The 26,384-nt window shown below is 42.1% G+C and overlaps 1 protein-coding gene across 1 annotated transcript in view; it reads right to left on the reverse strand.

The window, feature by feature from the left end:
• The window catches only part of LOC142402912 (soluble lamin-associated protein of 75 kDa-like), an 87,939-nt gene extending 70,000 nt beyond the window's left edge, over positions 1–17,939 (reverse strand). The window contains exon 1 of the mRNA XM_075488861.1: positions 17,894–17,939. Coding sequence (XP_075344976.1) covers positions 17,894–17,920 — 27 coding nt within the window. The 5' untranslated portion in view covers positions 17,921–17,939. The remainder of the gene's footprint in view (positions 1–17,893) is intronic.
• Between the last annotated feature and the right edge of the window lie 8,445 nt (positions 17,940–26,384).

Below are 26,384 nucleotides of genomic sequence, written 5' to 3' on the forward strand. Positions count from 1 at the left end.
CATCTCTCTATACTTTCTAATCTTCTCATCACCCCAGGTAAAGCTCAGACTTGCCATCCTTTCTGTCTCAGAGAACAAACTCAGGCAGAGAAAAGAGGCTCAGCAATAGGAAAGCTGCTGCCTTTAATTAAATCACAGTGAAGTCTCTAATTGTAGTCCAGAGAAGAGTCTTTTAAATAAACTCAGATGTGTTACAGAAAACACTTGAGATTCAAGGTGGAAGTTAGTCACCAGTTTTTCAAATTAGCACATCTTTAAATTGGCTTCTACAAATAACACAGAAAGCATCATTAAAAACCATTGACCTGCCTTGAGCAAAAAATTCAGAGGCTCTTTCTTCTGCTCTCTCTGATGCAAATAGCAGTCTTCTGAGTCTTTTTGTTACCCCCTAGTCAAGCTGGAGTAAATTTTCAACATTTTTCAGAGCAACTATTTTTTACAAGAAGAGAAACTGATACAGAATCCAGGCATTTTCTCCTAAATGATCTTTGTTTTCAAAACGTACTAACTCAAGTCTTGCTTACCTCGATCAGAGATGGCAGCAGCAACCATGCTACACGCAAGCATTTCCACTTAAGCAAATCTCTGCTAAGACATATACGTGGCAGCTCTGTAGCAAGAAAACATATTGTCCCTGTCCCCCTTTTCCATATGCCATCTGGTTCCTTCCTGTCTCACTTGAGAAAATGCCTCATCCAAAGTTTCATGGCTTTTGCTTTCTCCCCTTTCTAAGAAGGATTGGTATTATAAGGATTAGTATACTTTAGCCATAGAAAACTCAAAGAGCCCGGTAGTTTTGAAAAAAAGAGGACCAGGATAGAGTGTTCAGCTATTGGCTTGAAATACCAAACACTGCTGGGGTACTTTCAGTACAGATTTACCACATATTGCTAACAGATCACGTTGTTCTGAAGTATCATTTCTATGTGAGTGGAAATTATCACCACCAAGAACTATGCAAGTTCTATAAAAACACCAAATACAAACAGATATTATACCTGAACTAAAAATCAAGGTCACACTGTAAACACACACTAGCATGCCACATATACTCCACATTTGCTGCCCAAATACTATTTTTCTCATGTTCAATACATTCTGATTCAAATGTCACAGTAATGACATAGCAGCCATAGAAATGCTCAACAGACCAAGTCTTTTTTAATTACAGTCACAGATTAGGTGTCTAATTTCTAGTCTTTCCTTTCACATCCTTTTATTCCAACATCAAAGAAAATATGTAGTGAGGCATTTATGTTTGCATATACTATCCTCCTGATTCCATATCCAGCCTAATAAATTCATTACTGAGACAAGTTGTACAAATGTCGTCTCTGCATCTCTTTCTTTCCTTTTCTTTCTCACTTAACTTTTTCATGTTAGAACGCATTCAGCATTTTTGCTGTTTTCAGCCGTTAACAAAACGGTGGGCTGGACCTGTATGCCAGTGCTGACAGCCAGGAGCAGCGCTAGCACCCTGCCCACACATCCTTCCTGCATGGGAAAATCAGGTTAACTGATAGTCCAGCTGCTCCACATGGCCAGCATGGGGCAGGGTGGGTGGAAGAAAGCCAGCATGGGGCTGCTTCAACAGAACAAAGACAAGAGAGAACCATCTAATACATGCAAATGTATGTGCATTTCAAAGTTGTAAAAGAAGAAGAATCTTTTTCAGAAGTGAGGAAGAGGAAAGGGATGTCTGAGATTTACTAAGGAAAAAAAATCCCTGTGAGAGCAGAATGGCAGATAACTGCTTATAATCTAAGTTGCAGCCCAAATAAAACTTTATATTTGCTTTGCCATAAACTAGGTTCAGCCACTTTTCTCATAGAAAGAAAGGTGTTTGTGGATCATGCCTCAGGTGTACTGAGTTCTGGCAAAGACAGACCTACCTGTGTAAAGAACAAAGATGATGAAGTCAAAGGTAAATAATGTTTTTCTCCACCCCCATAGTCTAATCACTTCACTATGATACAGGCATTGATATGGCATCTACATTGCTGAAAGCAAAGTAAAAAAACAGAGAGAAAATTATTCAAAAGTTAAAAAACTTATATTTTGGCCATTCTTGTACCTGGAAACACTGGAAAATGTTGTCCCAGAAGGCTGCAAAATCTTCCTTGGAGATTTGCAAGACTCCCTGGGACAAAGCCCAAGAAACCCAGCCCAAATTTAGTGTTGGCCCTGCCGCGAGTGGGAGGCTGGACTAGATGATCTTCCAGCCTGAGTGATTCTATGATTTTTGTGAACTGCCTTTCTACAAGCTTGAATAGCCTTTAAAGTTACCTTAAAAACCAGAAATATCTATAATTCATTAGAAAAATCTTCATTTCATAAAGTTGCAACTATGCTTGTACAACTTGTGCTTCCCCAGCTAACAAACATACCACTGTAATGGGTGATGCTGCCTCGCACTGTGCCAACTCCACATCCACTTTTTCATTACCTAGGAAGCATGTGCTACCTTATTTCAAGCTAGTTAAATTACAGATATTGTTTAACCCAATTCAGTTAAAGTAGCACAAAGTTGCATGTTGATTAATATTATTTACTTCAGTTAAGCTTAATGCGGTGGTGGATTTTGTTTATAAACTTGTGATAGAGCAAACCACTCAAATTTAACACAAATGGGGATGTGTGCATATACATATATAAAGCCAGTTTAACTAAATAAAAAATTTTAAATACATCATTAAACATCAATTTATGTGTACAGAAGGCTGAGGCTTGGCCCTCTGGCATACTAACATCCTCTTTTATTAATGTTTTTCCATGTGGGAACTACTTTATATACAAGTACTGATGTATGAATCTGTAAATACTGTCCATATTTCATATTCTACAAAGTGTCTATAAATCACATCAAGTCAGGACAGCCCTGGGCAGACATGGCAAGGCACCGAAGTAAGCAACACACACTTTAAAAATAATCTTCATTTATTTGAGAAACAGTACATCAAAGAAATCCTTGACCTGTGCATTCACAGACTTCATAAATAGTTCAATAAGCAATTAGTACTGTGCAACCAACCCACATCAGACATCATCCATAGGTTTCTAAGTGCTTAGCAAGATACTAGAAGATCACTGTTTCCATTTTACAGCTGGAAACAGAAAAGTCAGATGAGTTGTCTGAGGTCTCATAGGAAATCAGTGTCACAAATGGCAGAAAAGGCCTGTGACTCCTGACTCTCAAACCCAATCTCAAGCCACAGATTACTTGACCATGACTAAATTTATAAAAAAAAACCTGAGACCAAAAAATGACTTGGTTGTTTCAACTCAAGAAACAAAGCTTTCTTGTAGGTACAGGACATGGCCATTATTGCAGCAGTTTGTGAATCAATAAAACCAGATATCCCAAAGTCAGGGGAGAAGGCCCCTTAATAAAAGCCAGATGGGTAGAAACAGGATAGCAGCACAGAGTGAGCTAGACCCCAGGGTCCACTGGAACCACCAAAACCAAACTTGTGGCAGAGCAATGTTCCAGAGAAACCCCAAAAATGCCAAGGGGCATTTCCGAGTTGTGAGAGTTTCTGCAGGGACCCCATCACTAACAAACACTTCCCTCATGCTGTAGCGTGGGGAGCCCAGATGCGAGAAGGCTCCTGGACCACTTCACTACCTGGAGGACTGGCAGAGCTATGGGCAACAGAGCCTGTTGGAGTACAGTCGCTCTACAGCTGAACCAGGGCTTGCTCAGGCACCCATCAGCCTGGGATCGTGGCGGCACGAGGCCACGAGACTTGCACAGAAAGCCACTTCTACACAGGGTCTTAATTTCTGCAATATGGCTATTCTTATGATTACTGCCCGACTTTACATGTTTTGCATTTCAACATAGCACCACACTGCTGAACACTAATTAGAAATAGCACTTGTTATCCACTGTGTGTAGAAATACTGTCTCAAGAGGACTGGGATTTCACAGGAGGATTTCTATGGGCAGAGATAGAAATTAAGACCGACCTCTTTTGGCATGGATATCTACCCTAAGGGGCTGCAGAGACTGCCCTTGGGATACACCCATATACTGCACATAAGAATAACAGCACATAATTCTGTTTCAATCAACCACCACCAATTTCATAGGCATGGCACGGTGCCTGAACACACACTTTACAGAAAGAAAAACAATGCACAGATGAGCTGGGAGAACAATGCTACATGTAATGTGGTACCTAAGGATCTTCCTTCCCTTATATCATCTAGTCATATTCACATTGGAAAGATCTTTATTAGCTCCCACATACGGGGAGTTTGGGACTTTAGGTGAGGCCACACAGCTCAGTTGGTGTCATGTTGTTCTCCTGGTTTTGTCCATGAGCTGGGCACTTCCAGTTTTCCTGAGGTAGCAGATATAGAGGTCTTTGTTTCGCATCTTTAAGAAAAACAAAAGTGAAGGAAAAGGGGGCAGGCAGACAGACATACTGGAGTTTCTTAGGAAAGATGCAAACACACTTGATGTAAAACACGTTTCTGAAATATTCCATTGGGACAGACAGCTCCAGAGCCTCCAAAAGCAAATTTTACCCTTTTAGAATCACCTTGAAGAACAATTACAGGATTATTGTAGCAAGTTACAAAACAGTTAATCAGAGGCATGACTTTTCATAAATAAATGTCCAGGCACCTGGCTCTCCAGGGCCCTGAACTTTATGCAGAATGAACATTTCACTTGCTAACATCCGGCAGCAGATCAAGACAGAGGAACAGCAGGCCCTGTGCTATAACAGTACACAGTACTAACAGGAACAACAGTACTACTATAGTGAGGCATTCATAGAATATATATGCAGAAAATATTTATCAGAGGACAAATAAACCTCTGTTGTTCTGCCAGTTTTTCTGCCAAGCATTTTACCAGGACAGGGTCTACTTTGGAGTCAAACTTATTGGTGAACCAGTGCCTGTAATTCATAAGCCATCTTAATTCTGCAGCCCCATAGATGCAGACACTGTGAAGGTGGATACCAGTGCATGGAGGATACAAATGGTCTTCCAGATAATTCCATTTCACCAAAGGAGTTTTGCTTTGTAGGTCTGTTCTATCCTGGGCCGACCTTGAAATTTCCACAGGGATCCCCAGAAACACGGCCCACAGCGGCCCAGAAATGTTCATCCGGAGAGTATGTATCCCTTGACCATTCAAAAAAAATCTTCTGCAAGACAGCATGCAAGAGTATATCGAATAAATGCTCAACTTAAAACAGAATAGGCAACAAGCAGGACAGTATCCACCCCTTATTCTATACCATCTACGTCATGCCCAGGTCCTACACTTTCCAATACATTCCAATTAATCACCACCACTTTTCCTGTCTTTTGATATATACTGTCCTTGTTTTGGTTGGGATAGAGTTAATTTTGCTACCAGCTACCTAGTAGCTGTGCCACTAATGGGAATTCTCCTTAAATAACATTGTCCTGGTTTCAGCTGGGATAGAGTTAATTTTCTTCCTAGTAGCTGGTATAGTGCTGTGTTTTGGATTTAGTATGAGAATAATGTTGATAATACACTGATATTTCAGTTCTGGTAAGCAGTGTTTACACTGGTCAAGGACTTTTCAGCTCCCCATGCTCTGCCAGGTGCACAAAAAACTGGGAGGGGGCACAGCCAAGACAGCTGACCCAAACTGGCCAAAGGGCTATTCCATACCATATGATGTCATGCTCGGTATATAAACTGGGAGGAGTTGACCAGGGGGCAGCGATTGCTGCTCAGGGACTGGCTGGGCGTCAGTCGGCAGGTGATGAGCAGTTGTATCACTTGTTTTTTTTGTTTTTCCCTGGGTTTTGTTCGTCTCTCTCTCTCTTGTTATTTTCCTTTTCATTACTACTATTATTGTTGTTGTTGTTGTTGTTGTTGTTGTTATTACATTTCAATTATTAAACTGTTCTTATCACAACCCACAAGTTTTCTTACTTGTGCTCGTCAGATTTCTCTCCCCCATCCCACCGGGAGGGGGGAGGGTGAGCGAGCGGCTGTGTGGTACTTAATTGCCAACTGGGGTTAAACCACGACAGTCCTTTTTTGGCACCCAACGTGGGGCTAGAAGGGTTGAGATAACAACAGATCTGACCAGAGTGTGTTAAAACAAATTTGTTATAAGCGTTTATTATATCAGTTTAGTAGTTGCTGGTCACAATGTCGATTTACTGGTTCTCAGAGCTGTGTTATGTAACACCTTACTTGCCATATATACTGTGTATCAGTGTTTGTGTGCTGTTTCTCACCTCTGGAAGATGGATTAAGGCTATCACTTTGCTGTATTGTGTGACACTGGCTTATGCTATGATAAAATTGTTGTTCGTGAAATGGATCTCGTCCCTGTAGTCAGCATTGCCGTCACCTCTGTGTTTCAGGAGTCATCTATCAGGATTTATTGATAATTACACTATTTATCCTTTCTCCTTGGAGAGCCAACCTATGGGGGAGACACCTTCCTCCATCTTCCCCTCCCTCTCCAGGCTAACTGCAATAGCTTTTGAGAATTTTGAATACCTTGGGATGTTGAAACCAGCATGTTCCTATTGCTATGTCTCCTGAATGTGTTTCAGGCCTTGTTTACGGATAAGCAACCATTTAAGAATACCACCCAGAGGTCTGCCCTGAGGCTGGATAGTTATGAGTGGCAGGGTGTGTGGGATAGTATGGGCAAGTACCTAGGACAGTGGGCACCTCCGCTGTTTTGGAACTTCACCCCTGAACAAGTGCTGAATCCTGAAAAACTAGTAGAATATTTGGAAAAAGTATGCTCTCACCCTGGCAATTCTAGGGAGACACAAATCACTGCAATGTAGTGGGCCAGCCCATGCCTACCAAGCCTTGTTCAACATTATTCACTACCCTCAAGGGGGAGAGAAGGTGTCCAGATCTGACGACAAAGCGACAGTCACCGCGGCTACTTCAACTCCCCCGCCCGCGACAGGCACCATGGCTACTGCAGCCCTGCCTGCGACAGGAACAGTGGCTACTCCAGGCCCCGCCGCAACAGGCACCGCAGCCACTCCAGGCCCCCCTGCAACAGGTACTGTGGCTACTTCAGTCCCGGAGACAGATACTGTGGTTGAACCAGGGAACCAACACATGTCAGTATCAGTCGCCCCTATACACAAGAAGAAATCCTGGAAGCAAAAGGCAGCTCATTTAGAAAGGGAAGATTAAAAAGCAGGGCCATCACAAGGAGAGGAAGAGGAAGAACTCGTGGACAAGATGGAAATCACCCAACCCCCATCCCTGAGTGAGCTGAGATATGCGAAAAGATTTCAGCTGTCGTCCAGGCAAGCACATTGTCACCTGGCTGCTCTGATGCTGGGATAATGGGGCCAGTAGCCTGGCATTAGAGGGTAAGGAAACCAAGCAGCTGGGATCCCTTTCTAGGGAAGAGGGCATTGACAAAGGGATTGGAAAAGGGGCACAAGTCCTCAGCCTCTGGAGGCGGCTCCTGTCAGCTATGAAGGAAAGATATCCCTTCAAGGAAGATGTTATATATCACCCAGGCAAATGGACCACCATGGAGAGAGGTGTCCAGTACCTGAGGGAATTAGCCATGCTGGAGGTGGCTTATGATGACCTGGACAACGAGCGGTTACCCAAACATCCAGATGAAGTCCGGTGCACATGACCCATGTGGCAGAAGTTGGTACAGAACAAACCAGCATCGTATGCCTACTCATTGGCAATACTGACCTGGAAAGTCGGAGATGGTCCAACAGGGGATGAAGCCACTAGCCAACTCTGGGAATACAAAGAAAGTATCTCTTCCTCCTTTGTCTCGGCTGTGAAGAAACTGTCCCGAGAGGACCAGCAACTCAAAGAGGATAGGTCCTACTTTCCACCTGTATGGACCTGTTCTTCTGCTCAAGAGAGAGGATGTAGAGGGTACACACCGTGGGGCACCCTATGGATTTACCTGCGTGACCACAGAGAGGACATGAGGAAGTGGGATGGAAAACTGTCGCGGATGGAGTGAGCGTGCACTTCACTCGTTAGAGAGAAGTAAAAATATAGTTTATTGATACAGAATAGGGAGTTAACAAAGTTCAATGCGACAGTGTTTTCACAAGATTCGATGGCGAGGTACACTTGATTATTTACTGCATAGAGGACAGGGTCAGACAAAACTGTCAGGGAGACCCTCCCGTTGAGTCATGAGGTTTGGAAAAGGATCCCCTTGCTTTCTAAACTCCTTCTCAGAGAGGAGTCTAGGTGCAGCTAGATCCAGTCCTAGTCCCAGACTTGGTCAATGGTTTATGTCTAAAGGATTATATATATGCGCAATCAATCCTTTATATCACTTAGCTAAGATTTCAAAGTTTAGCATGCTATTAGTCACTTACCGAGGATCTGTTGCGGCAAGGAATCTCTCAGCCTCGAGGAGTAACCTTGAGAGGCGTCCCTGCTCAAGGGGAGATCCTGGCGTGCAGCCCGCTGCCGTGCAGGAGAGCTCAAAGGGCCCTGGGCTGTCCACTATTTAAGGAGTAAGATGATTGACTTATGGTCATATTTGCATATCAGCAAGAGGTTTAGATCCCTGCTTCAGGCAGCCCTTGGCTACTTTGTTGCCATTCATCCTCAAGGTCCAGCATAAGCTGGATGCAGCTATCAGGATGACTCCCACTGATGGTTACTGCTTGTGCAGGGAGCAGGGGCGGGGGGAGCACACCATCAGACTCCACCCCGTGACTATAGTCAATTCATCTTACCTTCACAGAGTGGTGGTACGGTCACCTCTTGCCTCTGTGCCATAAATAGTATATTGATAGTTTGTGCGCTTATAGATCCATGGTAAGTAGACAGTGAAGCACTGCTATTTGTTATGTGTTAATTTGTATGTTTTGGATGGTTGAAGTTGGGTTATTTGTTTTATCATGTGCCAAACCTTTATATACAATATAATTATAAGCAATAGACACACTAATGTTAGAGTTAGTAAAATGACAACTGGGTGAAGCATAAGATTAAACACTCCCGTTGCTGTTGGTGACCATCCAAGAAGAGTTTCCCACCAATGGTGTTCTCCATCCTTCTTCACTCTTTCCAAGACATGGTGTATCTCTTCTGCATCATGATGAACGGTGATCAGAGTTTTGTGTCCATTGTTTCAGATGCGTTCCAGCAGTTGACACAGGTCATCCTGTTGTAGTAGTTTCTTCACCAATGTAAGATTCATTCCGATGGGGGTAGGCAATAAATCTCGACTTAATGTGTAGTTAGATTGTAACAGTTGATAAGACGTAACAGAAGCTGAATAATTGAAGTCACATCCCACAATTTTAGTAAAGTTACAAACACAAATACTTGAGTGATTGCTTGTATCTACAGTAACGTTATCTACAAATATAAAATTACAAAGGGTTCTCAAACACATCCTTTTCCAATATACACAAGTACAGTTTCAGGGGCTTCATCAGGTTGTATTTCAAAATGACAAACGTTTTGTTCAGTGTCAAGACAGATGTCTTGGGCTTTGAGGGTGTTACTCTCACAAATAAATCCTTGTTGTTCCCGTACAACGCATGCATTAACATCAACAGTTTGCCATTTGTTTCCATTTCGGTGGGCCCATACTCTATGTTCTAATGGATAGAGTACAGTTCCATTGTGATTTAATCCCAACGCAATGATTGGGTATATGGTGTATACCGAAGCATTGTGTATTGTTAAGACAAAAGCTGTGGCCTTATTGCTAATGGGGTCATAAGTGAAATTGACTAAATACCACCAGGACTGGAATTCTTTCTCAAATTCAGTTGCATTATCCCAAATTACCTTTCGAATTTCAGTGGGTAAGGTGCCCTCTTCACCTTCTCTTATAATTGCTGCTACCATAGATTGCATCCACAGCTGAGCTTGGATACAACTAAGAGCTAGAGAAACATTGGTCTGGGCTACACCAAGTGCATCAACAATCAGTTGGTGGTCCCTTTCATTAATTCTTTTCCACTGAGGTAATATATCAGATAAGAGCCATTGGTTAGTTCCCAATGCTAATAGAGAAGACCGTAATGGGTGTTCTAATTTGTTTAAATCACTTGCTGTTGCGCTCAGTTTGTTTACGAGTACTTCAGCATCGATACTATTTAAGACTCCCAATCCTGTCCCTATGATACCGGTCACATCTCTCCTTGTTCGTCTTGGAGAGGTGAGGGTTCGCCCATGTAACCATGCTAACCATCCTGCATAGGACGGACCTAGGAATGGTGAACAGGTCGGTTTGATTGCAGACATATTAATTTGCATCAGTAGTTCTACTCATTTAAGAGACCGTGATGGATTAAATAACACTTGTTGTTGGCCTGTATTTTTGATCACATATGGTCCAACTTCAGAAATCTGTGGGGATAGAATTTTCTCATCCTCTACAGTCAGGGCGGATGTTGTGCTAGGCTCAATAATGTCTATTTTAAATTTAAAGGATAATCCCACACGATGGTGAGCCCAGAGGCAGACTACAAAACCAGGTTGTACTAAGGTAAAATTGTACCAACAGTCCAGTCTTTCAAAGGCGCAAAGTTTCGTATCTTTGGCTATTGGCTTTGATGTAATGTTGTACACAGAAATCTGAGATGCCTTCTCATGGGTAGACCCATTGATCATCCGGCATCCTATTTTAATTTCTTTCCCTGCCATTCCTCGGAGTCGGGGAACTTTATCATCAGCTTCATCTTTATCCCAGCTCCATTCGTTTTCTAAGTATGTTTCAGTTCCGTGCATGACCACGGTGGAAAGCTTTAAATCTCCCTTACTGGAGTGTATTCCCATACTTCCAGTGTACTTAACACGAGCTTGGGACCATGGCCATTCTAGGGTTCCCTGACCACAGGCTAAGAAGAGCAGCATTGTTAGGGTTTGGAATAGTAAAATGAACACAGCATTTCCGTCTGCCATCCTGTGAGGTGCTGTAAGAGAAAATAGAGATTTGTTTCGGTGGGGAGAGTCCGAACAGGTTACCCCATTAAGAAGAAGGAAAAATCCCTCGTGAACTAATTCTGTGTTTTGCACCACTGCTATCAGTAGCTTCCCAGGCAAGTGGGCCACGAGGTTTAGTTAAAGTCATAGGCACAGTACCGATGGATGATAAATTGACCGTCACAGGCTGTCCTGGCTGTAATGTCATTGGATATTCTCTTTTCCTAGTAGGTGGAGCGCTAAGCTCAGTTTTTACAAAGAATGCTCGGCTTACAGGGCTTCCAGTAGGCCCATATCAATTATTTAATTGATGGAGTACTTTGGGAAGTCTCGTATCCCATTGAGCTTCCTGTGGTTTGAGATTCTTTTTCAACAAGCCATTAGCTCTTTCTACCATCCCATTTGATTGAGGGTAGTATGGGGTGTGGAATACCCATCTAATTCCCTCTTGTTTTGCCCAATCTTGCACTCCCTTACACAAAAAGTGTGAGCCATTATCACTCTGGATAACATCAGGAGTAGGTAGATTTGAGAACCAAACTGATAGCCCTCGCACTGTATTTCGCCCATCGGCTTTCCGACATTTAGTCGCCATAAGCAAGCCGGAGACTACTTCCACTCCTGTAAGGATGTATCGATATCCTGCAGAGGATTTGAATGGTCCGATATAATCAATTTGCCATGTAGACCATAAAGTGTTCCCTTCATTGATATGTAAAGGTGGTGCTTTAGCAGGATGATCTGCTTGTAATTTCAGTCTACACTGAGGACATTCTGTAAGAATAGTTTCACAAGTTTTCCTATTTATAGGCCAGCCTTTACTCTGTGCAGCAAAGTGCTTCTTTACCTGTGTGGCCTAGGCTTTGATGTAACCATTCTCCCAACCGATACCACTCAGGATTTAAGGTGATTTTCCTAATTTTAGTTAGCTCATCTACCTTTTGATTCCACTTTGTGGCTGGTTGGTTATCTTTAGCATGAGCTTTTACCCATCCCATCTTGAAAGGTGTTTTCCTGGCTATATCTAGTAATAATTGCCAATCTTTGTTTCTCCAAACTGGGGATCTATTTACTTCCCAATTCAAGGTTTCCCATTGACAGAGCCACTGTGTGGCACCGGCCCACACAGCATAAGAGTCTACATATATGATTTTTGCTCCATTCTGTGCTGCCAAAACAACTGCTCTTATTTCTCCTACTTGTGCACTGCCTTCACCTTCTTCTACTACTTGTCTGCCGGTGGTGATATCTAATGCAACAGCCTTATATTGCCATTTACCGTTTACCCTTTTTGCTGAAGCATCTGTAAACCAAATGTTTTCTGTTGGTGTACCCTCAGTGAGGGGTGGTGCATCCAGAATGGGTGAAGGTTTAAAGGGTTGTTGTAACGCTAAAGGGTCTGTGTTTATGGGCACCTGCAATTTGGAAACCTTAGTGTGTCCTTCAGTTAGTTGCATATTTTCTGCAACTCCTGTTAGGTAGGCATACCATTTTCGGACAGTGGGTTTTTGTGCAACTCCTTCTGGGGGAGCAGTCCCCTTTAGGATTGCTTCTAGTAAATTAAATGGTCCTCTAGTTTGCACAGGTTGTCCCTGGTGTATTTTCTCAACTTGTTTAACTGCTCGGACTAAAAAGTCCCTTTTCCCATTCAGAGTATCGTTGTTCTGTTTCTTTAAATGCGGTTGAGCTAAACAATAAAGGTCTTTTTGGCCCATCGGGCCCAGTTTGGAACAGGTTACAGTAAGTAGCATGTTCGGTGAAACCCCATTCGGCTATAATAGGGTCGCGGGGGTGTACTGGTCCCAGTGACTGATATGTTTTTAACTCTTCAGTTAGAGTTTTGACCACCTCTTTATGTTCTAATTTCCACCCCCAGGGTTTGCCTTTCCATAAGAGTGAATATAAGGGATGGGAAATGATAGAAAATCCAGGCACATGTTTCCTCCAATATCCTAAAGTTCCCATTAATTGTTGTAACTCCTTCCTTGATTGGGGCATTTGCAGCTCTCTGATTTTTCTTAAGGTATCTGGAGGAATCACTGCACTGCCTGCTATCCACCAAGTACCTAAAAATTTTACTTCTTTACTTGGTCCCTGACATTTTCCGGGTGGAATCTCAATTTCTGCTTTATTTAGTGCTTGCCATACTGCTGCTGCTGCTTCCCCAACCTTTTCAGGGGAAGTTCCTCCAATCAGAATATCATCTATATATTGGTACAGTTTCACTTCTTGGGGGAGTGAGACTGTCTGTAAAAGTTCAGCAAGCGCAGCATGAGCAATCGTGGGTGAATGTTTATACCCCTGTGGGAGTCTGTTAAAGGTGTATTGTATTCCCTCCCAAGTGAAAGCAAGCTTCTCTTTATCCTCCTCCTTTAAGGGAACCATAAAGAACATATCCTTTACATCTAGTGCTGCCATCCATGGGTGTGCAGCTGCTTGCAAAGTAGCCATTAAGTTGGCCATGTTTGGCACAGTAGCCGTGAGCGGGGCTGTATTGGCGTTCAGGCGCCGATAATCGACTGTTAAACGCCACCTCCCGTCTGGTTTCCGGACGGGCCAGACAGGTGAGTTATATGGGGAGAGGGTTCTGGAGATAATTTGTCGTTTCTCCAAATCAGCTATGACTTCAGAAATTCCATTTCGTGCCACAGCAGAAATGGGATATTGCGGTACATTAGTGATTTTTGACTCGGGGAGCGCAGGGGCTGCGCGCAGTGCCCGCACTGGAGCCTCCCGGTTTCTGCTGGGGTTGGGATCGATGTTCGAGCCGAAGGACCACACGCTGCCATTCGGCAGGCACCAGGTTTGTCCGTTTAAAACATCGAAACCTAAAATATTTTCATGGTGATCTTTAATTGCAAAGCGAGTACTCGACATGCGCTTCTTGCCCGGGAGCCATAAATTGACCTTGGCAGTTTGGCACTGAACACTCACTCCGTTCACGCCGGTAATTTTAACTCTTTGCCGTCTGGGTCGTACGCCCAGCTTCTCAGCATCTTGTTGTGTTAATAGTGAAATTTGTGCTCCCGTATCTATTAAAAACTTTACCAATTGTCTTTGAGGACCAACTGGAATTAAAATGTATGGGCCGTTATCATTTATCCACTGATAAGCCTCCACTTTCCAGACAGGCAGGCCCAATTGCCTTCCGGACACTACTCGTTTTTTGACTTCATGCCCTGCAGTTCCTCCCTAAGGGGGAGGAAGGGGTTATCTCCCCTTCTGGGGTCTGGTGCAGGAGGAGTTGAAATATGGTCCTTCCTTTCACCATTATCTCGTTTCTGGAATGCTTCAATTAGACTTAAAATAATGCCAGTAGGCTGACCTTGAATCGCAGCTCTGGGAATGCCTAAAGCTAATGCATTCCTCCACAATTCATTCCTTTGTTCTCGAGATTCTGTTTGGGGGGTTTTAAATTTGTTTCCCTTCGATCTAGTTTCTGTTCCCTGTTTTATGGGTCTTACTTTGTGATCTCCTCCCCGGGGCTTCAGGTTTTGTTTTTCAGCTGGTGCATCGTCCCAGCCCATCTCACGGCTGTAGTTCACAATGCCGTGCATCAATTCTGCCCAGGTAGGGAGCTGCTTGTGGGCAGTTTGAGCGTTGTCACCTAGTCCTTCATTGTGTTCTGTGTCTTTCTTGATCTCATCTCGTTTTGCAACTAAATGGGATTTAAGAATTGCCGGGGCTCCTCTAATCAGTGGTTTTAACATTGCAAAATGTACTGTAGCAGACAGTGGGACATCATGGGACCCTCGTTTGTGCATGGCTTGTATACAGGCGGCTTTTGTGACGGCTGTAGAGAGCTCACTTAAAGATTTAATGGGAATTATGGAGGGTTCACCTCGCTCCATGCTGTCTATTCCTCCAGCCCAATAAGCTACTCGGCTGGTGATAGAATGAGGTGTATTTGTCGGGTCGGGTCCTAAATTTAAGAAAACTCCTGGACCCCAATAGCCGCTTGCTTCGTCCTCACTCAACATTATTCGGTCACCGCCACTGAGGCATACTCGCCACAAGTATTCTGTTTCAGTTTCACCTGGTTTTCTGCTATATCTCTCTTGCAAATTTGTCAATTGCAATGAATCCCAGGGGATGGTTCGCGTAGTATGTCACGTAGTATGTCGCGGATGACCACCCCGAGGACCCACAGTTCTTTCTGTTTTAACAATGGGTCTGGCTTCATACTCAGGAGGATTTGGGGGAACAAAGGGTCGTCATCTTCTGGCTCGCTATCATCGGGATCACCCCAGATGTCTCCATCCCAATCTTCAGGGGATACTATTAGTTTCCTAATTTGTACAATGTCGGGGGGGGGGGGGCGGGGGCAGGGAGCCTGTATAAGCATCATCTCAACCTTTTCTCCCAACTTTTGTCTTTTTTCCTTTTCCTCCTGTAACTGTTTCTGCAGTTGTTCAATTTTAAAAGATAGTAACACCTCAGTTGCCTTTCTGCCTTCTATTTCTTTCTCTAGGTCCTGCTCCTTTTTATTTCTGTTGTCTCTTTCCTGATGTGCAGCTTCTAAACAGGCACCCAGCATCTTGCAGATAATTCCTTTCCCTTTTCCATCTTTTGTGTGGCCTCTAGTTACTTTTAGGTGTTCTTCAATGGCTTCCCAATTATGCCAATTGTCACGAGTCCATTCTGCTGAGAATGTGGGACTCGGATTCACTCCATGCCTCCATAAATAATCAGTGATACTACTTGCCATCCTGCCAACTACGCCAATTTGTCGCGGATGGAGTGAGCGTGCACTTCACTCGTTAGAGAGAAGTAAAAATATAGTTTATTGATACAGAATAGGGAGTTAACAAAGTTCAATGCGACAGTGTTTTCACAAGATTCGATGGCGAGGTACACTTGATTATTTACTGCATAGAGGACAGGGTCAGACAAAACTGTCAGGGAGACCCTCCCGTTGAGTCATGAGGTTCGGAAAGGATCCCCTTGCTTTCTAAACTCCTTCTCAGAGAGGAGTCTAGGTGCGGCTAGATCCAGTCCTAGTCCCAGACTTGGTCAATGGTTTATGTCTAAAGGATTATATATATGCGCAATCAATCCTTTATATCACTTAGCTAAGATTTCAAAGTTTAGCATGCTATTAGTCACTTACCGAGGATCTGTTGCGGCAAGGAATCTCTCAGCCTCGAGGAGTAACCTTGAGAGGCGTCCCTGCTCAAGGGGAGATCCTGGCGTGCAGCCCGCTGCCGTGCAGGAGAGCTCAAAGGGCCCTGGGCTGTCCACTATTTAAGGAGTAAGATGATTGACTTATGGTCATATTTGCATATCAGCAAGAGGTTTAGATCCCTGCTTCAGGCAGCCCTTGGCTACTTTGTTGCTATTTGTCCTCAAGGTCCAGCATAAGCTGGATGCAGCTATCAGGATGACTCCCACTGATGGTTACTGCTTGTGCAGGGAGCAGGGGCGGGGGGAGCACACCGCCACATGGTGGGACGGGGGAGAGAATCGGAAAAGCAAAAGTAAGAAAACCCGTGGGCTGAGATAAGAACACTTTAATAATTGAAATAAAATATTAATAATAACAATAAAAAATGTAATGAAAAGGAAAATAACAAGAGATAGAGAGAGGAACAAAACCCAGGGAAAAACAAAAGAAACGAAGTGATGCAACTGCTCACCACTCACCAACCGATGCCCAGCCAGTCCCCGAGCAGCGAACGTTGCCCCCTGGCCAACTCCCCCCAGTTTATATAGTGAGCATGATATCACATGGTATGGAATAGCCCTTTGGTCAGTTTGGATCAACTATCTTGGCTGTGCCCCCTCCCAGCTTCTTGTGCACCTGGCAGAGCATGGGGAGCTGAAAAGTCCTTGACCAGTGTAAATATTACTTGCCAACAACTAAAATATCAGTGTGTCATCAACATTATTCTCATACTAAAATCCAAAACGCAGCACTGTATTAGCTACTAGGAAGAAAATTAACTCTATCCCAGCTGAAACCAGGACAACGTTATATAAGTAGAATTCCCATTAGTGGCACAAGTATATAAATGTCAGACCAGAATCTCCGTTTGCATAAAGGTTAGTCACCAATGATTGCCACTTCCGTGCAGAGTCACCATTTTATGGTCATTAAAATAGCCCCTGAAATATCAATTTTTAAAAATGGCTATCCCACCAGTATGCTCCTTATTTTTTTCCAAATAAGAAAGTGCTGGAACTATCCAGAGATACAGTTAAGCATTTTATAACTATTTTACTGGTGTAAATTATTCGTAAAAGGAATTTAAATGCTCTTGCAGTTTAAGCAACATATTTGAGTCAATTTACAGGCATCAGTAAATCCAGTTTCAATACTTCTGTAATACAGGTAAAGATTATTATCATATCTGAGGGAAAGCCGAACTGATTTGCGATATCTATGGCAAAGTCACAGGAGATGTTATTCTTCTGACTCACATGGATCTGGTTCAGTGCAGCTAGTGTAGACGCGGGCTATAGATGCATAAGCAAAGAGAAGATCTAAGAACAACACACTTAAAGGTGACAGAATTTGATCTAGAATGCCACAAGGAGTATTTAGAACAAAAAACTGTCTTAAGAGTTTTCAAGTTTCTTGGGCCTTATCCACGCTCCTCTCAAGAACTTAGAAACAGAGAAGACCAGTCACAATCCAGGAGTCCCAACAGGCATTGGCCCTTCAGACCAAGTAAGGTCTCGGAAATGACAGCCAGCGCCTCGCATAAACAACATTTTTGGATCCTCTGACTCTTAAAAGGCTGCTACTGAATTGAAGCACATGAATTCTGCCCATGCTAGTGGTAATTTTGAAAATAACTTTTCTTTCAGCTGATCAAGGCCTGTGTCGTGGTTTAGCCCCAGCCGGCAACTAAGCACCATGCAGCCGCTCGCTCACTCCCCCTCGGTGGGATGGGGGAGAGAATCAGAAGAGCAAAAGCAAGAAAACTCGAGGGTTGAGATAAAGACAGTTTAACAGGTAAAGCAAAAGCCACGCACGCAAGCAAAGCGAAGCAAGGAATTCATTCACTACTTCCCATGGGCAGGCAGGTGTTCAGCCATCTCCAGGAAAGCAGGGCTCCATCACGCGTAACGGTTACTTGGGAAGACAAACGCCATCAGTCCGAATGTCCCCCCTTCCTTCTTCTTCCCCAGCTTTATATACTGAGCATGACGTCATGTGGTATGGAATAGCCCTTTGGTCAGTTTGGATCAACTATCCTGGCTGTGTCCCCTCCCAGCTTCTTCTGCACCTGGCAGAGCACAGGAAGCTGAAAAGTCCTTGACTAGTACAGCAACAACTAAACCATCTCTGTATTATCAACACTGTCTTCAGCACAAATCCAAAACATAGCCCCATACCAGCCACTATAAAGAAAATTAACTCTATCTGAACTGAAACCAGGACAGTATCCACCCCTTATTCCATACCATTTACGTCATGCTCAGGTCTCACACTATCCAATACATTCTCATTACCCACCATCACCCTTCCCATCCTTTGATATAATACACACATATCATTCCCTTAGTCTATGGACCACCCCTACAAAATATTTGTAAAATGTCCATAAATGTCCACAAAATGTCCACTGAGTTCATTTAGTCCATGACTTTGGGCTCCATCTCTTATGGTTGTTACTCAGGACAGGAGAGGTGGTGTGTTGCTTGGAGTTATTGGGCACCAAAGCCAGCTCAGGCCAGGTCACTGCTGCACTTGCACTGCTTCTTGTAAGGCTTCTCCTCCATTGGTTCAGGTGGTTCCTGCTAAAGTAATTCCTATAACATGCAATTCAAATCCTGGGTTACAACAATTTAAAGGTATATCCATTACAATCTCCACCCCTGGTCCCTTTGGAACAGACCATCAGGTTTAACACTACAATGAAGTCCTCCCCTTGCCCCTGCTCCAGCTTGGACTTATCCACAGAATGCAGTACCCTCAGAAGTAAACTTGCTCCAACATGGCCTCATGCATAGCCACTGACGCTTCAAGGTGTACCTGCTGCAGCATGGACTTCATCCACAGCCACAGATGCCTCGAGGTGTACCTGCTGCAGCATGGACTTTATCCACAGCCACAGATGCTTCGAGGTGCACCTTATCCAGTGTGGACTTATCCTTGGGCCACAATCCCTTCAGAGGTATACCTGCTGCAGCACAGACATAACCATGGCCACAGACGTTTCAAGATATACCTGCTCTGGCATGGGCTAATTCATGGGCACAGACGCTTCGGGGTGTCCTGCTCCCACGTGGATTCATCCACAGGTCACAGTCCCTTCGACTCGAGTTCACACTGGAGTTCCAGCCTGTCCAGTACAGCAGCACAGAAACAGCAGCGATGTCCTGGCCATCTGCCAGCCCAGGCGCATGGCCATTGCTGTTATCAAAATGTTCCCAGGCACAGCAGAATAAGGTGATAAGCAGTACAGCAGCACGGCAAGCAGTGAAAGCAAAAAGCAGCCACTAACGAGCCCTAGATTCTAATATACAGTAAGGCAAGCAAGCCTATGGCAAGCACAGAAGCCTGCTGATTAATAGCTAAACAGCAATAACAGCTATAAATTCTATCTGGCACATTCCAATCAAATCTGTCATTATCTCAAACCCTTCGAGCCCCATGTTGGGCGCCAAAAAGGACTGTCGTGGTTTAGCCCCAGACGACAACTAAGCACCACACAGCCACTCACTCACTCCCCCCTCACTGGGATGGGGGAGAGAATCAGAAGAGCAAAAGTAAGAAAACTAATGGGCTGAGATAAAGACAGTTTAATAGGTAAAGCAAAAGCCGCACACGCAAGCGAAGCAAAGCAAGGAATTCATTCACTCCTTCCCATGGGCAGGCAGGTGTTCAATCATCTCCAGGAAAGCAGGGCTCCATCACGCGTAATGGTTACTTGGGAAGACAAACGCCATCACTCCAAATGTCCCCCCTTCCTTCTTCTTCCCCAGCTTTATATACTGAGCATGATGTCATATGGTATGGAATAGCCCTTTGGTCACTTTGGATCAACTATCCTGGCTGTGTCCCCTCCCAGCTTCTTGTGCACCTGGCAGAGCTTGGGAAGCTGAAAAGTCCTTGACTAGTGCAGCATCAACTAAAACATCTCTGTATTATCAACACTGTTTCCAGCACAAATCCAAAACATAGCCCCATACCAGCCACTATAAAGAAAATTAACTCTATCTCAGCTGAAACCAGGACAGCCTGGTATCTTGGAAAAAAGAGATGTCTGTGGACACATCATCACTGTAAGACTAGATCTTTCTCTGACAAAATATGATGCTTCCCTGGTAACTTTTTTTTTCTTTTCCTCAAAATGCCTTTGCTTTTCTCCAGGTCTCTCCACAGTTCTTGATTCACTTCACGTGATGTAGATCTTCATTCCTTTTTCCTCCTGTGAATGCTGGAGTCCAAGGTTTCTGCCTTTACAAACCAATCAGTAAGGAGTGATCTTTTTCTAACAATGAATCATACATGCCATGCCAGTCAGACCCCTGAAGGTAAGGTGCACATCCCCTAAAAGATACAGGCCAGCAGGGATTTTGGCTAATTGCTTTGTGAACCTCTGTGTCCACTCCCATCCCAATTCTGAAAGTACTTTTCCCCAAAAAACTAATTTATAAAGTGATCCTAAATTACACATGCTATATTTTTTACATTAGTAGTTACTACCCTTTGAAAAAAAATGAAGGTTATTTATAACATCTTATGAAATAAATAATTTCAGTTTGGAAGCTACCTAAGGGACTATAATGATCAGATACTTTCTAGCACAGCTAAAATTGTGCCAGGAGGGCTTAGAGCACCTTCTGTTAGTCAGTCAGCCTACAGTTCTTTCCTTCACATATCAGACACGACTCACCATGGATGATCTGTAGGTTCAGTTCATCATTTGCCTATAACTAGAATTTGTATAGCAATAACTTGGAATTTAATTCATACTTTCACAAATCATTATTCTATTCTGTTGCTTCTAGACAAAATGCTAGATTTGAGAAAGTAAAGTTTCTTCCTCTACTCAATAAAGAATAGTATTCCTCAGAACTTCATTCTTTCTTTTTGTCCTCCAGTGAGATTGACAAAAGCAATGTCATAAAGCAGAAAAAAAGATTAGGTATCTAGAATCATTCTTCTTTGAAAGTATTTCATAACAGTGGCCTTTCTTGTTACACTCTATATCTGCATGGAAAAAGGACTTGCAGGCATGATTAAAGATCAAGAATTCATGCCTTTTATTCTAAAGCATCAGTTTCAAGGTTTATGCTGAATTCTTTTTACTTCCTGCCACATGAAACATAACAATAATTACTTTTATGTTTCATGTGGCAGGAAATATTATTCCCACAACACGGACCTGAAGATGTTATACTTTTTTGAGAGATACAGTTAATAGTAAATCGTTCTGTTTCTAAATGTCTGAAAAATGTACAATATTAATAATACTTTATAGTTTTCTTGCAAGTAATGCCTAGATAAGTGATATAAATACAGTATATTATTCCCCATTAAAACTTTTTCCTATATCATAATCTTATACAGTAACTGTTTTTTTCTCTTCTCCCAGATACATTGGGTATATGCCTGTTAGCCAGTAACAAATACTTTATATGATATGATATGATACATTCTGAAATATTATTCTTCAGGGCCCTTTAATTGGTGTATTAAGATATTATAAGTTTTTTATTTAGCAATGTGGGGAACTCAAAACCTCCAATCTATTACAAAAATCCATCAATGTTACAATAACCTATCAGGGAAATGAGAGAACAATTTAAATCTCAGTAGCTCTTACCTTCTTTAGTATAGCTGTAACCTGATTTTTTCCCAAAAGGTGAGAGAGGTATGATTGACATACATGCAAATACAAATCTGTAAATGTATACAGCCTCCCATAAAAGAATCTATATTCAAGATTGAATTTATAAATAAATAAAATATAATAAAATAAGTAGTTTTAAAATAAAGCATAATGGCTGATTCCATTTTTTGCACAGAAATATTTTTATACAGCTGTCCAGATGACCTTTCAGTTTCTGGATTAAGTCAATCACTCTATTTAAATATCAAATTACTGAGCTCAACAACAACAACAACAAAATGCATTTGCTAGTATCCTTTATTAAAAGGCACTAAGATGGCTTTAAAAGGATTCACAGGAGACTTTCTTGGTATGACTAGCAGGGTGCAGGTTCCCACCATACATTTCTTTCTTTTTAAACTTATTATTTTGAGTTATTATTGTACACTTGATTATACAATGATTCACTTGTATACTCATTTGGAAGGAAAATGCACGGTTCTCTCAAATTATTTCTAACCATTTTAGAAAACCTGAATTTAATGTGCCAAGATAGTGGATAAGAAGCAGTTCCAGGGCCAACCTTGGGTAATTAAAAAAAGAACACTTTAAAATTCTTGCAGTTTATAGCACACTGAGATGCAGATTGGAAGAAGCAGAAGACAAAGTATAAATCAAGTTTCAGCTCAGGTTAGAACAGCTATTTGATAGAAAAAGAATAGCTCATGTTTTTAATGCACTGGCAAAATCTACAGGAGCTGTGACTCATGCGGTGGGTTTTATGTTCAGCTTCAGAACAACTTCTAGAGCCTTCTCCTAGGCTATTATCGTGTGGTGATTTAAAGACTGAATTTTGTTTTGAAGCTTTGTCCCAACTTTGTTAAAAGTCCCTCCTGAAAAAAAAAGATAGAAGTGTGATATCATCTGAATGCTCACCAAGGTAAGATCATCAGGTAGTCTCCTAAATACTTTCATTTGACACTACCAGAGTGTGGTGTCAAAAAAGTCTGTCTTCTCCCTTTTCAAGCAACGCAGCAGCTGAAGCCACTACCTCTTGAAGCTTGCTGTTTATCACATTGACTTTCATTTATTGCTTTCATAAGTAAGATAGGAAAAGATAGATGTGTTCTAGGTAGATTATCTACAACAGTTCTGTCTTAGTCTTCTCTCAGTCTCCACAGGACCACCAAAGCAGATGAAAATGTTATAGTGCAGCTGATGAATTAAGATGGGTCAGTTATCAAAGGATTTCTTTTACAACTTGTTTCACAAAGTAAAAAGGTCAGAAAGCCAGTGGTTAAAGTTCTTGACTAGGAGTCAGTTTGTTTACTTTTAGCCAGGTTTCCTAAGGAAACAAGGTTTCTGTACACAACAAAAAGAGGCAATGGTCACAAGTTTTAACAAGTAAGATTCCAACTAGATATATGGGGGAAAAAATTCACCATGACCATGGTTAAGCACAGGAACAGGTTGTACAGAGATGTTGTGGAATGTCCATCCTTGAAGATATTCAGAATTGGACTGGACTGGTTGCCCCGAGCAACCTTATCTAACTTGGAAGTTAGTCCTACTTTGAACAGGAGGTTGGACTACAGACCTCCAGAGGTCTCACTTAACCTACATTAGTCTATGGTTCAGTGCGATCACACTGACTGTCACCTAGTTATTTTTGAAGTGATATGCCAATTTCAGAAAAACCTGACTGACAGATAAGAAATACAGACATTAAATTCTTAGAATTGGCTTCCATGACATGTAGTCCTTGAGAGCTTCTTTTTTTCTTTCTTTTTTGGCCTCCTAAAAAGTGAATTTTGTTTGGTTCTTGCTAGCCACTTAGCTCAACTCCAAGTTAGTCATGCGACATTCTACCTTTTACCTTGCTGATGGTCAAATAAGAGCAGGTAGAGGATTTTGGAAAGGAAGAGTGTGTAGATGGAGGAAGCCTATACTTCAGTCATGGTATGCAAAGGTACTGGAAAATATAGCTTTGTAAATTCTGCTGACTATTGCAACTATTTGCTTCTTTGTAAAGTATATAACCACCTAAAGCAAATGTCTGGAACTTAAAAGTACTGGAAAATACTTTTAAATGTTTCATCTGCAAGCCATAAAGAAGAGAAAACAGTATAATAGCTGCACCTTGAGATACCTCTGAGATGGAAAAATATTATGGATAGAAGTATTTGTCTACAATCTCACTTTGCTTCCAAAGTACAAAATAGCAAGAATATATAGTTCATCTCCCTGTCTTTTATAGTCACATAAATGGAGACATTATATAGTTAATGAATAGTCTGCTATAGGTAACAAGGAACACATGTTTATTAGATGCTGGATTTTGGGGGGTCATTGGGGTTTTGGGGGGGGTGTTGGGGGGGGTGTTTTTTGGGGTGGGGGTTTTTTTGCACTTCCAAGTACTTCTCCTCTTCCACATTATTATTGCCATTATTGATGGTGATGATGGGCCACTACTTCAATAACACCCAACCCAAAAAATTCAGATATACAGAGTCAAGCTCCTTTAAGTCATGACATTTTGTTAAAAAATGAATAAATAAAATTAAAGTTAGGGTTCTCAGTTTACATCCTGATTTTTGAATCACTAAACGACATTCATCATCTTTTCCAGCTTTCCTCCAAAAACACAAAGATAAGAATATTAGAGTTTTCCAGTGAAAGTAGTTTCTGACATAATTGTCCGAGCCTGAGCAGAATCTGGGGCTCTGAATTGGAGCTCTATGCAGCACAAAAAATATTGCAAGCTTTCAAGAACAGGTAACATTTCTTTGCATTATAATTACATAAAGATTTAAATATATTGCAGGATAATTATACTACAATGGGCCAGATTTGTTGTTTGGACTAATACCAAAGTAATATCTTCAATCAGTTCAAAGATGCAAGAGATATCCCTCTTCTGAGGAGTTTGCAATTTAAACTCTAGTGGAAGATTCTTGCAAATATGCATGTGATGTTTACTAGTAGCCCAATGTTACACCTATCTAGGAGGTATTGAAATACTTAATAGCTTTGGTTTCATTCTACTGGAGCAATTCATTTGGATTTAAATATTCTCCTGCCAAGTCAGCAGTTTCAGCATCACAACTTTGTACTGGTGCACAAGAACAAGAAGAGAAGATTGACTAGCAAGAAAACTGAAATTAATTACTCTTCTATCATTTTCCAGGACTAGCAAAGCCCCAAAATTAAACTAGTTAAAAGCCAATTTATACAGCTGAGCTTTACATTCAGAATTTATTTAGCATGAAGTAAAGAAGCAATGGCATTGTGTATCTTGACTGGTTCTTAGGAAACAAATGTAAAGGGCAAACAATATAGAGAATCAATCTTTGGGCTATGGGGGTTCTCATGGCACTTCCAAAGCTTCATTTAAGAGATTCAATGAAATACTCACCCCGAGACACTTGTTTTTAAATGAATTTCCTTCCTAAGTAGGAGTTTGATTTTCATAGTTTGCTTTCAAATATATTTTTGGTCAGACTATGAAACCTGAAAAGCTTCTCCTCAGAACTGGATGCAAAATGTTTGGGTTCTATAAGCTAGAGATGTGGAAACATTTGTGTAAATTTCCAAGTTACTAATTTTTATTGTATTATGAATCTTTAATTTTGCATAATCCCCGCATGTCTGTTAGCGGTTACCTTTGTCTATAAAATGGCTCTACTCTCCTGCTGTAACAGTTTCCAGAGAGAATTGAGCACTCAGATAATAGGGTGGCAAGGACCATTGTCCTGGTTTTGGCTGGGATCGAGTTAATTTTCTTCCTAGAAGCTGGTATAGTGCTGTGGTTTGGATTTAGGATGAGAATAATGTTGATAACACATTGATGCTTTAGTTGTTGCTGAGCAGTGCTTACACTAAGTCAGGGACTTTTCAGCTTGGCATTTATAGGTACAAACCTATGGCACTAGATAAAACAGTCATAATGCTATGGTCTCTGCATTAAGCAGGTTATTTCAGCAGATAATTACTCTGCATATTGATGTAAATTGCTCCACACTGGAATGTCAGAGAAGAAATACTGGAACTGGTATCCTGCTGTAAATTTGTCCTGGTTTCAGCTGGAATAGAGTTAATTTTCTTCCTAGTAGCTAATACAGTGCTGTGTTTTGAATTTAGTATGAGAATAATGTTGATAACACACTGATGTTTTAGTTGTTGCTGAGCAGTGCTTACACTAGTCAAGGACTTTTCAGCTTCCCATGCTCTGCCGGGTGCACAAGAAACTGGGAGGGGGCACAGCCAAGACAGTTGATCCAAACTGGCCAAAGGGCTATTGCATACCATATGACATCATGCTCAGTATATAAACTGGGGGGAGTTGGCCGGGGGGCAGCAATCGCTGCTTGGGGACGGGCTGGGCATCGGTCAGCAGGTGGTGAGCAGTTGCATCACTTGTTTTTTTTGTTTTTCCCTGGGTTTTGTTCCTCTCTCTATCTCTTGTTATTTTCCTTTTCATTACAATTTATTATTATTATTTTATTTCAATTATTAAACTGTTCTTATCTCAGCCCATGAGTTTTCTTACTTTTGATCTTCAGATTCTCTCCCCCATCCCACCGGGAGGGGGGAGGGTGAGCGAGCAGCTGCGTGGTACTTACTTGCCAACTGGGGTTAAACCCCAACAATGTTAAATGGAGGTTTCTTAAGATGGCAGATGG

This window comes from Mycteria americana (assembly GCF_035582795.1).
Source record: "Mycteria americana isolate JAX WOST 10 ecotype Jacksonville Zoo and Gardens chromosome Z unlocalized genomic scaffold, USCA_MyAme_1.0 Scaffold_18, whole genome shotgun sequence".
Classification (NCBI taxonomy): Eukaryota; Metazoa; Chordata; class Aves; order Ciconiiformes; family Ciconiidae; genus Mycteria; species Mycteria americana.